Source organism: Carcharodon carcharias, chromosome 19 (assembly GCF_017639515.1).
Source record: "Carcharodon carcharias isolate sCarCar2 chromosome 19, sCarCar2.pri, whole genome shotgun sequence".
In the NCBI taxonomy this organism is placed as follows: Eukaryota; Metazoa; Chordata; class Chondrichthyes; order Lamniformes; family Lamnidae; genus Carcharodon; species Carcharodon carcharias.
The window spans coordinates 62,724,867-62,737,815 of record NC_054485.1 but is presented as its reverse complement, the minus strand read 5'-3'; the positions used below and the strand labels follow the sequence as shown (position 1 = coordinate 62,737,815).

General features: G+C 44.2%; 1 protein-coding gene across 3 annotated transcripts in view; it reads right to left on the bottom strand.

Annotated features, from left to right (window-relative positions):
• Positions 1-12,949, bottom strand: part of LOC121291867 (nuclear GTPase SLIP-GC-like) — a 168,431-nt gene that overhangs the window by 92,422 nt on the left and 63,060 nt on the right. For all 3 annotated transcript variants that reach the window (XM_041213488.1, XM_041213486.1, XM_041213487.1), the window contains exons 5-6: positions 7,917-8,139; positions 5,578-5,796 (exon numbers count right to left, since the gene is read on the bottom strand). In XM_041213488.1, coding sequence (XP_041069422.1) covers positions 5,578-5,796; positions 7,917-8,139 — 442 coding nt within the window. The remainder of the gene's footprint in view (positions 1-5,577; positions 5,797-7,916; positions 8,140-12,949) is intronic.

The following is a 12,949-nucleotide window of genomic DNA, read 5'->3' as shown; positions in this document are numbered from 1 at the left end:
GCAACCAGCCAGTGTTCCGAATGTGTTGAATGGAACTTTTCAGGCTGTATTATGGTTATTTTGAACCTTTCCTAACAAGAGAAACCAAGAGAAACAGACAAGGTAGCTCTGAGCATTGTGAGGACAAGATTAGAAAGGTGTTCACTGAAGGCTGGACATGTCAGCAGAAGCTTATATATCCAGGGTTCTATCTTCTCTCGATAGGCAAACATATACTAATCATTTGTATGTATTATATAAGTATACATTGTATGAATTATCAAATCTTGATAGGCACAGATTTAAAGTAACTGGCAAAAGAGCCAAAGGTGACATGTGGAATAACTTCTTGACACAGTGAGTGGGGGGGTGGGGGGGTGGTGACCATCTGACTGCAACCCCTTCACCTGGGGGGGAGTCTTCCATTGGGGTACAACTGGCAGTCTTGCCAGCTGGTAAAATCCCAGCAGAGGCTAGTAGGCATCAGCCACAGTGTCCACTCCATCTCACCCGATTTTACACCCTCCCCCACAACACCCCCACCCCACCCCGCTCCTGAAGGTGGCGGCTGGGGTTCTATTCTATGATTCTAAGCAGTTGCTGCTGAAACCTTGCACTGGAATAGTATTCCCTGGGATAATGCGAATGTTCACATTGCAGTCAGGTCAATGAGGATACTGCACTCACACATTTCACAGCTTTGTATTTACATTTGTTCACTGAGATCTGAAATCCATATCTATTAGCTGTGAAATAACCAAATACTGACCACCCTCCTAGGAGGTAGAAGTGTAAATGGGGTTTCTTTGGATATGATTAACAATGTCTGGCAGTTTAAGAATAGAAGTGAATTGATTCAATATCTGAGCCAGGCATGATGAGTTACCAGCTGGCTGGACCCACTGGTGGAACCAAAGAAAATTCTTTAGCCAAGTGAGTAGAGATTCTCTCACCTGGCTATAGAATCCCTGCCAGCCAGTTCCCAGTTGAACTGAGAGGTGTACCAGCATTCTGTGCTGGTGACTGTGCGGATTTAGCTAGCTCCTTCCCAGTGGGAACCTACAACAATCAGGGATCAGAGAATGGGGTGGTAGTCCCAGCTAACAAAAGCTGACAGCTCAAAAACAGTTGTGAATATTAAGCTAATGACCCATGAAGACAAGGGGTAACAGTGAAAGTGCAGTAGAACATGCACTACAGGCGTGTGTGTTACAGGCATATTTAACATGGCAGACAATCGGGTGATATACAGATTTCGGGAGAGAAACCTAATGTACTGTAGAGTTCAGAGCAGTGGTGGGGTTACAGCTTAAATGAAAGGGCTGTGACTGCTGGAGGCGTGAGATTTGGCTTCGCAGAATCACAGACTAGTTACAGCAGAGCAGAAGAGCAATCATCCTGTCATGTCTAACTTTCCAAAAGAGCAATTTACTAGTGCCACTCCCCCGCCTTCTCCCCATAGTCCTGCACATTCTTCATTTTCAGATAATAATCCCATTCCCTCTTAGATGCCTTGATTGATCCTGTTTCCATCACACTCTCTGGCAGAGCACTCTAGACCCTAATCACTTATTGTACAAAAGGTTTTTCCTCATGTAGTCATGGCTTCTTTTAACAATTACCTTAAATCTGTGCCCTCCCATTCTCGACCCATCCCCCAATGGGAACAGTCCCAATCTAACCTATCCAGGCCCCTCATGATTTTGAACACCTCTATCAAATCTCCTCTCAACCACTCTTCTCCAAGGAGGACTGTTCCATCTTCTCCAATCTATCCACATAACTGAATTTCCTCATCCCAGGAATCATTCACGTGAATCTTTTCTACACCCTATCTAATTGTCTATGCTCTCCAGAGTTTAGAAGAATCAGAGATGATCTCATTGAAACATATAAAATTCTTGACAGCATAGATGCTGAGAGAATGTTTCCCCTGGCTGAGGTCACAATCTCAGAATAAGGAGTCTTAATTTAGGACTGAGATGAGGAGAATTTCTTCACTCAAAGACTTGTGGACCTTTGGAATTGTTCACCTCAGAAAACCATGGATATTCAGTCATTGAGTATATTCAAGACAGAGATCATGACTGCAGCAGTTCAAGAAGGCAGCTCAACAACACCTTCGCAAGGGCAATTCGGGATGGACAATAAATTCTGGCCTAGCCAGTGATGCCCACATCCCATGAATGAATTTTAAAAAAATAGATTTTTGGGTGCTAAGGGAATTAAGGGATATGGAGATAGTGTGGGAAAGCGGAGTTGAGGTTCAAGATCAGCCTTGATCTTATTGGATATTGAAGCTGGCTCGAAGGACCAACTGGCCTATTCCAGCTCCCATTTCTTATATTCCTCCTCTCCCCACCCCTAGAACATTCCTGATCCCATCCTTTCCCCAGCCTCGATCCTCATTCTCCCCCCAGCCCAATCCCAGTCATCCCCCCTCACCTGGTTCCCATCCTCCCCTCACCTATTCAACTTCCCCAATCCATAGAACCATAGAAAAGTTACAGCACAGAAGGAGGCCATTCGGCCCATCTTATCCATGCCAGCCCAAGGACACCCAGGTGCCCTTTCTAACCTCACCTTCCTGCACCCGGCCCATAGCCCTGCAGCTTACAGCACTTTAGGTGCAGATCCAGGTACTTTTTAAAAGAGTTTAAAGTTTCTGCCTTTACCACAAACTTGGGCAGCGAATTTCAGACACCCACTGCCCTCTGCGTAAAAAAGTTCTTCCTCATCTCCCCCCTACACCTTCCGCCACTTAACTTGAATCTATGTCCCCTGGTTCTATAATTCTCCATCAAGGGAAACAATTTTATCCTGTCCACTCTATCTATTCCCCTCAATCAAGTTACCTCTCAGCCTTCTTTGTTCAAGGGAAAATAACCCAAATCTATCCAATCTCTCCTCGTAGCTACACTTTTCTAACCCTGGCAACATTCTTGTAAACCTCCTCTGCACTCTCTCCAGAGATATTATGTCCTTCCTGTAATGTGGTGACCAGAACTGCACACAATACTCCAGTTGTGGCCTCACCAGTGTTTTATACAATTCCAACATTATATCTTTACTTTTATATTCTATACCTCTGCCAATGAAGGAGAGCATTCCATATGCCTTCTTTACCACCTAGTCTACTTGAACTGCTACTTTCATGGACCTGTGTACTTGTACGCCAAGATCTCTCACTTCATCTAGCTCTCTTATTGTGTAATCCCTGTAACTGTTTGACCTCCCTAAATGTCTGACCTTACACTTCTCTATGTTAAAATCCATCTGTCACTTTACCACCCACTCCACCAACCTATCGATATCATTTTGGAGATTATGGCTATCCACTACTCGGCCAATCTTTGTGTCTGCTGCAAATTTCCCAATTATGCACCCCATGTTCACGTCCAAATCATTAATATATAACACAAACAGCAAGGGTCCCAACACCGAGCCCTGTGGAACACCACTTGAGACAACTTTCCATTCGGAAGGGCATCCATCGACCATTACCCTTTGTTTCCTGTTACAAAGCCAACCTTTTATCCAGTTTGCTACATTACCCTGAATCCCATGGGCTTTTTACTTTCCTGACTGATCTGCCACGTGGGACCTTGTCAAATACCTTGCTAAAATCCATGTACATCCACTACACTACCTTTATCAACCCTTCTTGTCACTTCCTCAAAGAATTCAATCAAATTTGTGAGGCAAGACCTTCCTTTAATAAATCCATGCTGACCATCCCTGACTAGTCCATGCCTTTCCACATGACAGTTAATCCTATCTCTCAGGATTGGTTCTACTAATTTGGTCACCACCGATGTAAGACTAACTGGCCTATAATTGTTTGGCATTACCTTTGATCCCTTTTTAAACAATGGAACTACGTTTGCATTTCACCAGTCCTCCGGTACCTCCCCTGTGTCTAGTGAAGATTGAAAAATCATCCTCAGAGCATCTGCTATCTCCTCCCTGATAGGTCCCACTTTTTCCTTAACTAACCTTTTAGCATTAATGTATTGGTAAAACATCTTTGGGTTATCATTAACTTTCCTTGCTAATCTTTTTTCATGCCCTCTCTTTGATTTCCTTATTTCCTTTTTTACTCTGCCCCTGCACTTCCCACTGGTTTTCCACTGTTTTATCCTCCAGCAGTGCTGTCCAGTCCACCTCAGCCAAGTCCCTTCTCATTTCTGAAAAATTTGCCTTCCCCCAGTTCAAGACTTTTACTTCTGTCTTATCTCTGTCCTTTTCCATGGTAATGCTAAATCTAACTGAATTGTGATCACTGTCCCCGATACGGTTGCCAACTGTCACTTCACCCACTTGCCCTTCTTCATTCCCCAAGACTAGGTCTAGAATTGCATCTCCACTCGTTGGGTTTGTCATTAATTGGTTGAAAAAAAATTCCTGGACACACTGCATGAATTTTTCTCCCTCAATGCCCATTATATTGTTTGAATCCCAGTTCATATTAGGATAGTTGAAGTCTCCTATTATTATTGCCCTCTTGTTCTTACAAGCAGAAATTTGCCTACATGGCCTCTCCCCACTCCTGAGTGGGAGGGAGGAGCTCTGCTCTGACAGTGAGAGGGGAGAGATCATAACCAGATCTAGATCATAACACTCATTGCATAAAAGATTTCCTCCACATTTTCCCTCGCTCCTTCTTGTAAATTATTTTAAATGCGTCCTCCTGCCACTAGAAACAATTTCTGCATATTTCCTTTATCAAAACCCTTCATCCCTCATGATGTTGAAGGCATCTGTTAAGTCTCCTTCTCTCTTCTCCCTGCTCTGAGGAAAATAATTCCATCTTCTCCAACATCTCTACATAATTGAAATGCCTCATCCCCTGTCGCATTCTAGTAAATCTCTTTACTATCCCCTCCAAAGCCTTGACATCCTTCCTAAAGTATAGAATTGGACTCAACACTCTAGCTGAAGCCTAACAAGTTTGATAAAGGTTTAATATAATATGGCACAGAAGGAAAGTCACAGCTTAGAGAGTCACAGACAGATAAACAAGATACCGACAGAGACTTGCAGCAAAACAAGAGATTAGAGAGAAACAATTTGACTATAGGGACATGTTAAAATGAGACAGATGGATTAGAGAGTGAGGCTGAGGCTAGAGAAATTCAGACTGAGAGGGATCAGAAAGAAATAAGAGACAGGTCATAGAAAAAGATTAGGATAAGAAATACAGAGAATTAGATTAGAGAAAGAACCTGACACTTGATAACCACAGACAGACAAAGTTATGAGAGTGGCAGATAACCAGGTGACATACAGATGAAAACAAACAAGGCACACATTCCTGCAGGTAACCCTGTTAGGGCCAAGTTCTGTGAAGCTATGTTCCCGGCAGGGAATGTCTTTAGGAGACAGGGATCCAACATGCTAGCTTTGATTCCCTAAGCCCTTACTCTCTACTTTGTGGCTGCCACTAAGATTGTTTGAAATCCCTGCGTAGTTTAGTGAATGCTAAACTGCCCAAATGCATTTTTATCATATTTCAAAATAAGAATAGGACAGCAGTGAAGTTAAGTTTGGAAACTCAACCGGTTTCCTTAACTGACCATAACTTAGTTAAGGACTCACATTTTCCTCAGATAAAATTTTTTTTCCACTTTTGGGGATATCTTGATAAATGTTCATTTTTATCAAATCCTCATAGTTCTTCTCTGGTCCATAATCTCCATAAATAGTTTTTAGTTTATTCTTTGCCATCTCGACCTCCTTATTATCTTCATCATCATCGTCACTATCGTCGTCCTTCTCACACAGCTCAACCAGAACTTTTAGTTCTTCGTTCCATTCCTATAATAAAAACAGTTCAGAGAGATTTCGATGTCAAATTTCAATTGACCTTCATATACAAAATGTTTCTAATCAATGTCCTTTGAGGCAGGACCATAAACCTGGTAATTGGCGCCAAAAGAATGCCTGCAACTTCACAGTATTATCAAACAGTAGTATCTAACCAAGCTCTGTCCAACCCCATCCTACCCAATCACACAATTGTTACAGATTTAATTTATTTTAAGGTTTGTAGTTAAAATTTAGAATTAAAAGACTGCAATAAAGGGTGATATTGTCTGTACAGCATTCTCTAAGACCAGCTGACCCATGTTTTCCTTTAAATTAACTTTACCCCCCACCCCCCGCAACCTCACGCCAAAGCTAGAGACTCCATTCTCTTTTCATGCCTTTGCACTGAAATAGTGGTGGGAATTTTGCCCCCAAAATGAGTGGGAGAAGGGTATGGCGAAGGTGGGGCTAACATTTCAAAACCCAGGTGCCCAAACCCAAACAGCCTCCAATGTACTATTTAACAGAGTCAGGTTGGGGGTGGAGACTAACAAAATAAAATTAACTTTAAAAAATCAATCTGCTCTCTAGAGCCATGCCAGTCATTTAAATATGTTAAAGATATTACCGAGGTTGTGTGCCTTACATTTACTAGTATTACATCTTTAACGGCTGTGAGCCTGACTTCTCAGGTCTTGGGAAACCCAGCAGCAGCAGGTAAGTGCTGGTAAGTGCCTTCCAGCAAAAGGAACAGAAGTGATCTTCCCAGCTAATGAGCCATAATTAACACTCCTCCTACCGCACTTTCCACCAACTATACCACCCAACCCAAATCTTCCCCTGACCCACAAAGTCACCTACCCGATCCCCAATCCTGACCTGAACTCACAACCCACAATCATTCGCCTAACTCCCAATCTCTCCCTGACTCCTGAGCTCCCTCCCAGCCCCCAATCACTCCTGATCCCCCATACCCCCTGTCCCTAATCTCACCCCCAGCATGGTAAGGCTGTAACCTGTTTTACTGCAACCACATTTTATATAAACTTGATGTCTGTTCATTTCACAATGAATAACACGTCTGTGACTGTCTAGTAAACTTATTTTTGAGACAAAAGCAGGACTGTGGCCTAAATTCACATTTTAACACAGTACAACCTCACTAAGTATCTACAACACTGTTCTCAGTCCAATTCCACTCTTTTTCTAAAAATTCATTAATGGGATGTGAGCATCACTGGTTAGGCCAGCAATTATTGTCCATTCCTAATTACAATTGAGAAAGTGATGGTGCGCCGCCTACTTCAACTGCTGAAGTCCTTAGGATGCAGGTAGCAGTGCTGTTAGGGAGGGAGTTCCAGGATTTTGACCCAGCGACAGTAAATTAATGTTTCTATGTCAGGAAACTTGGAGGTCAGGATGGTGTGTGGCTTGGAGGGGAACTTGCAGGTGGTGTTCCCATACATCTGCTGCCCTTGTCCTTTTAGGTCTTGGTGAGTTCCTGCAGATGGTACACACTGCTGCTACTGTGCGTCATTGGTGGATGGAGTGGATGTTGGAGCTGGTGGATGGGATACTGATCAGGCTGACTGCTTTGTCCTGGATGGTTTGGAGCTTCTTGAGTGTTGCTGGAGCTGCACTCATCCAGGAGAGTGAAGAGTATTCCAGCACACTCCTAACTTGCACCTAGTAGATGGTGGGCAATCTTTGGGGAGTCAGGAGGTAAGTAACTCACCACAGAATTCCCAGCTTCTGATCTGCTCTTGTAGCCACGGTATTTATAAGGCGGATCCAGTTCCGCTTCAAGTCAATGGTAACCCCCCCCACCCCGCTGCCCCCATGATATTGATAATCGGGGATGCCTTTGAATGTCATGGGGAAATGGTTGGATTCTCTCTTGTTGGAGATGGTCATTGCCTGGCATTTGTGTGGCATGAACGTTACCAACACTACTTTGTATCCAAGCCCTTTCTCATCCAACCCCAGTCAGTCCGACCCCACTCAATGCATTGGAGAGGGGAAATAACTCGATGGTGATTATTGTACTGTAGTCTGAAATGAAATAGAGGCTGAACAGAAATCAGCAGGAGTATGTCCCTGTGGATCCTGCTGTCTCTGATGTTCATTACCTTCTCTTTGAGGAATTCAATCTCTGCTTTAAACTTGCGACCTCTGCCAGATTGCACTTTTGTTATGGCTGATGTGCAGGCTCCTGTCGATGATGTGGGCAGCAAAGACTCCTCCTCTAAAACTGCGTTTACCAGTGAACTTTTCCCAGCCCCTGTCTGTCCAAACACCCCGATGTAAATGTTCTCCAGGAGACATTTCTCCTTTAACTGTTGGGTCTTTTTTCTGAAAAAAGATTATCTTTAGCATTATACAGAAATCACAAAGGAGGAATGTTTGGTCAATTTGAAGGCATCTATACAAAGACCAGACATATCTAATACATAATAATTATACTCTGAATAAGGCACTTGGAGACATTGTGCAGACAGTCTGCTAGGTAGGGCTGCTAGAATCATAGAAACATAGGCCCTTCGAGCCTGCTCCGCCATTCATTATGATCATGGTTGATCATCCAACTCAATAGCCTGCTCCCACTTTCTCCCCATAACCTTTGATCCTTTTCATCCCAAGAGCTATATCTAACTCTGTCTTGAAAACATACAATGTTTTGGTCTCAACTACTTTCTGTGGTAACAAATTCCACAGGCTCACCACTCTCTGGGTGAAGAAATTTCTCATCTCAGTCCTAAATGGTCAACTCCATATCCTCAGACTGTGACTCCTGGTTCTGGATTCCCGCACCATCGGGAACATCCTTCCTGCATCTACCCTGTCTAGTCCTGTTTGAATTTTATAGGTTTCTATGAGATCCCCCCTCATTCTTCTGAACTCCAGTGAATATAATGATAAACCAAGAGAAACCAAGGTCAGACACTAGAAAGCTGAAAAAGCTGAATGGGAGCGAAAAATGAGAAGTACATCTAATTAGGAGTCATTAAAAAGCAGAATAGTGCAGATGTTGAAAACCTGAAATGCTGGAAATACACACCAAAATGGCACCTGTAGCTCCAAAACTATTAGTGCCGCAGAGCACAATTTTTCAACCATTCCCTTCAAATCCCAGAGAACCAAATCATGCTGGCTCTCCTTCCTTTACTCATTTTTGGGGTTAGAAAAAGAACTCATGTCCTTCCAGATGTGGGGAAGGGTAAATAGGGCATGAGGGAAAGACTGAAACTAGTTAACATAACGAGGATGCGAAAATGCATAGCGCAAGTCAAACAGAATGAGAAAAAGATGTACAGAATGGGAATAATCACCCAAATAAAAATTCTGTGCACAAATACACACAGCTTAAGAAATAGAATGTAAGAGAAACAAAGTGGGCTATATTTTCCTGATCCGACAAGGGGCAAACCCACATTGGGCAGGCGGAAGTGGAGGTGTGCAGGTACCACATGCGGACATCTTGTCCTTATTCCTGTTGCTGGCTATTTTGATTGGCACAGGAAAGGGGGTGAGCCTTGAGCCATCTTGGAGCACTCCTGCCTTGGCCAACTCCATTGCGGGGGTGGACGTTTTGGGTCCTTCGCAATTTTCATAGAGTCAGGCCGGCTTCTGATTGCAATGTGGTTCACAATAGCTCAGAGGTGTCGTGAACTAAGGGGGAACCCTAGTCTGGAGTCGGCAGCCTTTTGACAGGTATACTTAAAAAGTGTGACAACTTCACATGACATAATGTACTAGCGTATGATAAGCTAAAAATGTTTTAATACAGTGATTGCTAGGCTTTGTCCTTAAAAGGTAAGTAACCATTAAATTGTAAAGCATTGTGAAAGTGGAAAAGTATTCAAATGCATTAGAGTACATTATCCAAGGGATAAAGTGCTCTTCTGCATTGAACAATATTGATATTTAGATTTGACTGTGTCAGTTGCCTGTGATTTAATCTTTTAATTGAATGACAGCTCAGACATTTGCTACTCTGCTTCTAAGTTTCAACAGATGACTGAGATCTTAATGCATTCAGCTCTGGAGGCTGTTTACACAACTGTGCAACGGAATCCCATCAGCTTGGCTGAGATCTAAACCCTACTAATGGATTCAGCTCAGCAGAAGTTGTTGACACAGCTGTCAAGGGTAGTATGAGTTATTTAGCTTGACCGTTTATGACCACTTAAGAGGATTATGTTTTTTTGAAGCAGTTTATGAATGAGTTTTGTTTATTTTGACAGTTTCATGAACACATCAAGGACTTTATATTATAGGGCTCAAAGGTTCTGTACGTAGTGGAAGCTGGGTGAATGGGTGGGGAGAATGAGGGGTATGCAGGTGGGTGAGTCAGCATTGGGGAGGGTGAGTGGGTATAGGGACGGGTAAGTCGGCATTGGGGAGTGAGAGCATATGGGAATGGGTGAGTCAGCATGGGGGACAAAGAGGCAAAGGGGGTTATGGAGCGGATATGGAGGGGCATGGGCGTGAGAGGTAGGGGGTGAGTGTTGGTGGGCCTCACTCATTGACAAAACTGGGCTGATGCCCCAGTGAACAAAGGCGGGCCTCCTAGCCTGCCCACCTTGGTATCTGCCCACCTCCGTTCATGCAACCTTCCTTCACTGGGAGGCGATGGCCCCGAATCCAGTCCGTCCCTGACTCTGATGGGAGGAAATACAGTGGCAGGCATGGCTACTCAGGAGTCAGAGTCACAGTGTTGGGAAATGGCCCGAGTCCCGATTCCTGCCTCAAAAAGGCCCAGTGATTCTAATGGGAAATTCTAATTTTCACACGTGCTGGAGAGCAGTACAGCCAAGTAATTATGGCAATACATTGTTTTTAGGACAGTTTTCTGGAACAATGTTAGAGAACCAACAAGGGAAAGGTCATATTAGATATTGTGATGGGTAACAGAGCAGAATTCATTCACAATCTGAAACAAAGGGAACTTCTTGTGAATATTGACTGGTGTATGATTTGAGATTGGTTTTGAGAGGAAAAGAGAGTCACACACCAAGATCTAAATTTAAGGAAGGAAATATTTGGTGCAACTCAAAATATGTACAAACTACTAAAGGCAAAAGCTCCACTTGTATACTTAAACAATCCTGATAAACAACGAGGTAAAGAAAAAGTGCCAAGATAAAAGAAAAAATTTATACCAATGGAAGGAAAAGTAGAAATCCAGTAGACTGTGAAAACCATAAAAATCAACAAAGGGATCAAAAGGAAACAATGATAAGTACAAAAAGGGAATATACAAGAAAAATGCAAGGGATGTAAATATATTCAGAGAAAGAGGCCTGGAAATTGGATCATGCCCAAAATAAGGCACCGCCCACCAACGTCCCCACTAATATTTTCCATCCATGTGTGGAATGAACTTTGTTCCATTCACCAATATCTAGTGTGCAAATGTGAGCCATCAATAGAAATAAAAAACTATTGTCAGGAAAATATAATAATGTTGTGTGTGTGTGAGTGTGTATAGGGGGGAGCTTAATTTGAATTAAAGGCCTGAAGGGTTTGACATAGCAGAAGATAAGCTAGGTTTGAAATGTTAAGTAGGTAAACATGAGGGAAGTTTTAGGATGTAAGGTATAAAGGGAACAATTGCATTTCTAAATAAACCAGACCAGATTGAATTCAAAAGAGGAAGTGAAATATTACACCTAGCCAGGAGAAGTGAAGGAACAGTGGGCAGAATTTTTCATCCTGCAGGCAGGTGCGGGCCTGACCTGGTCAAGAGTAAAACAGCACACCATGACGTCCCGACATCATCGCGGACTCGCATAATATTTCACTTGGCGGATATGTACAGGTGCTGGAGGGGTGCCCCCCCCCCCCTATTAATTCACGGGCCACTTAAGGCCCTTAACAGTCCAACTGACTGCAATTTTTCCTTGCCCATGCGATTTTCTGCTCGTTGCATGGGCAAAACATGCAGGCGGCCAGCCAACATTTTCACAATCCACAATCCTCATCCAAGGGCGGGATAAAAGGGGGTCAGCAGCATTGCCAGTGTGATTAGTGAGAAGTTTTGGAGATAGTTTTCAGCTTGTGCTTATTGGTACTTGGCAGCTTCATCTCTGTTCAGGACTTCATTCTTAGCATTTCCAGGCCTCATTGCTGTCTGCCAGGCCCCTTGGGGATTCAGACCGTATGGACCCTCCCAGGTATCAGGCAGCCTTCCCTTACCCTGGTAATGGGGATTGTGGTCTCTGCTGGTGGCACCTCCTCTGAGGAGGAAGAGAGCGGGAGAAGGGAGAGGAGGCCAGGTGTCCCAATGCAGCTTCCAGAGGAAGGACCTGTGTGAGGAGAGGCACAGGCACAAAGGGCAGAGGGCTTGCAGGTAGTCCAAGGTTCCCAACTTGCCACAGAAGACACCACTATCCTGCTGCCAGGGTTTACAGCTACCTCAATATGTTCGAGGTGCAATGCCAAAGGAGGCTCCGCCTCTCAAGTGAGACCATGACTTCCACTTGCCATATGATTGGGCCTGAGATCAGCTCCAACTGTGTGGGTGGACACCCCGTGCCAGTGGTTCTGAAGGTCACAATGGCCCTCAACCTCTATGCCTCTGGCTCTTTCCAGGGCTGAGTGGGGGATCTTTGTGTAGTCTCCCAATCAGCTGTCCACAGTTGCATCAAGCTGATGACAGAAGCTCTGTTCAGGTGGATACTGACCTTTATTCATTACCGTATGGACGAGGTCAGCCAGGCTGAGTGAGGCAGAGGCTTTGTAGCGATTGCTGGTTCCCCTGTCTCCAGGGTGCTATAGACTGCACCCATATGGCCATCAAGGCACCAGCGGGTGAGCCGAGTACCTTCATCAATGGGAAGGGATTCCACCCCATGAATGTGCACATGAATGACCACAGGATGTAGATTCTGCAAGTCTGTGCAAGATACCCTAGCAACTCCCATGACGCATAGATCCTGAGACACTCCCAGGTGCTGAGGCTTTTCAGTGCTCCAGCCCGAGTGGATGAATGGCTGCTGGGTGATTAGGGCTATCCCCTTGAAAAGGTGGCTCATGGTGCCTCTCCACCACCCAAGAACAGACTGGCAAGGGTGACCCACTGGAGGAAGGGGATCGTGATGCCGCTGCACAGGCCCCAGATGATGAGTCCAGTAGTGAGTCAGAAGATGAGGAAGGTGAG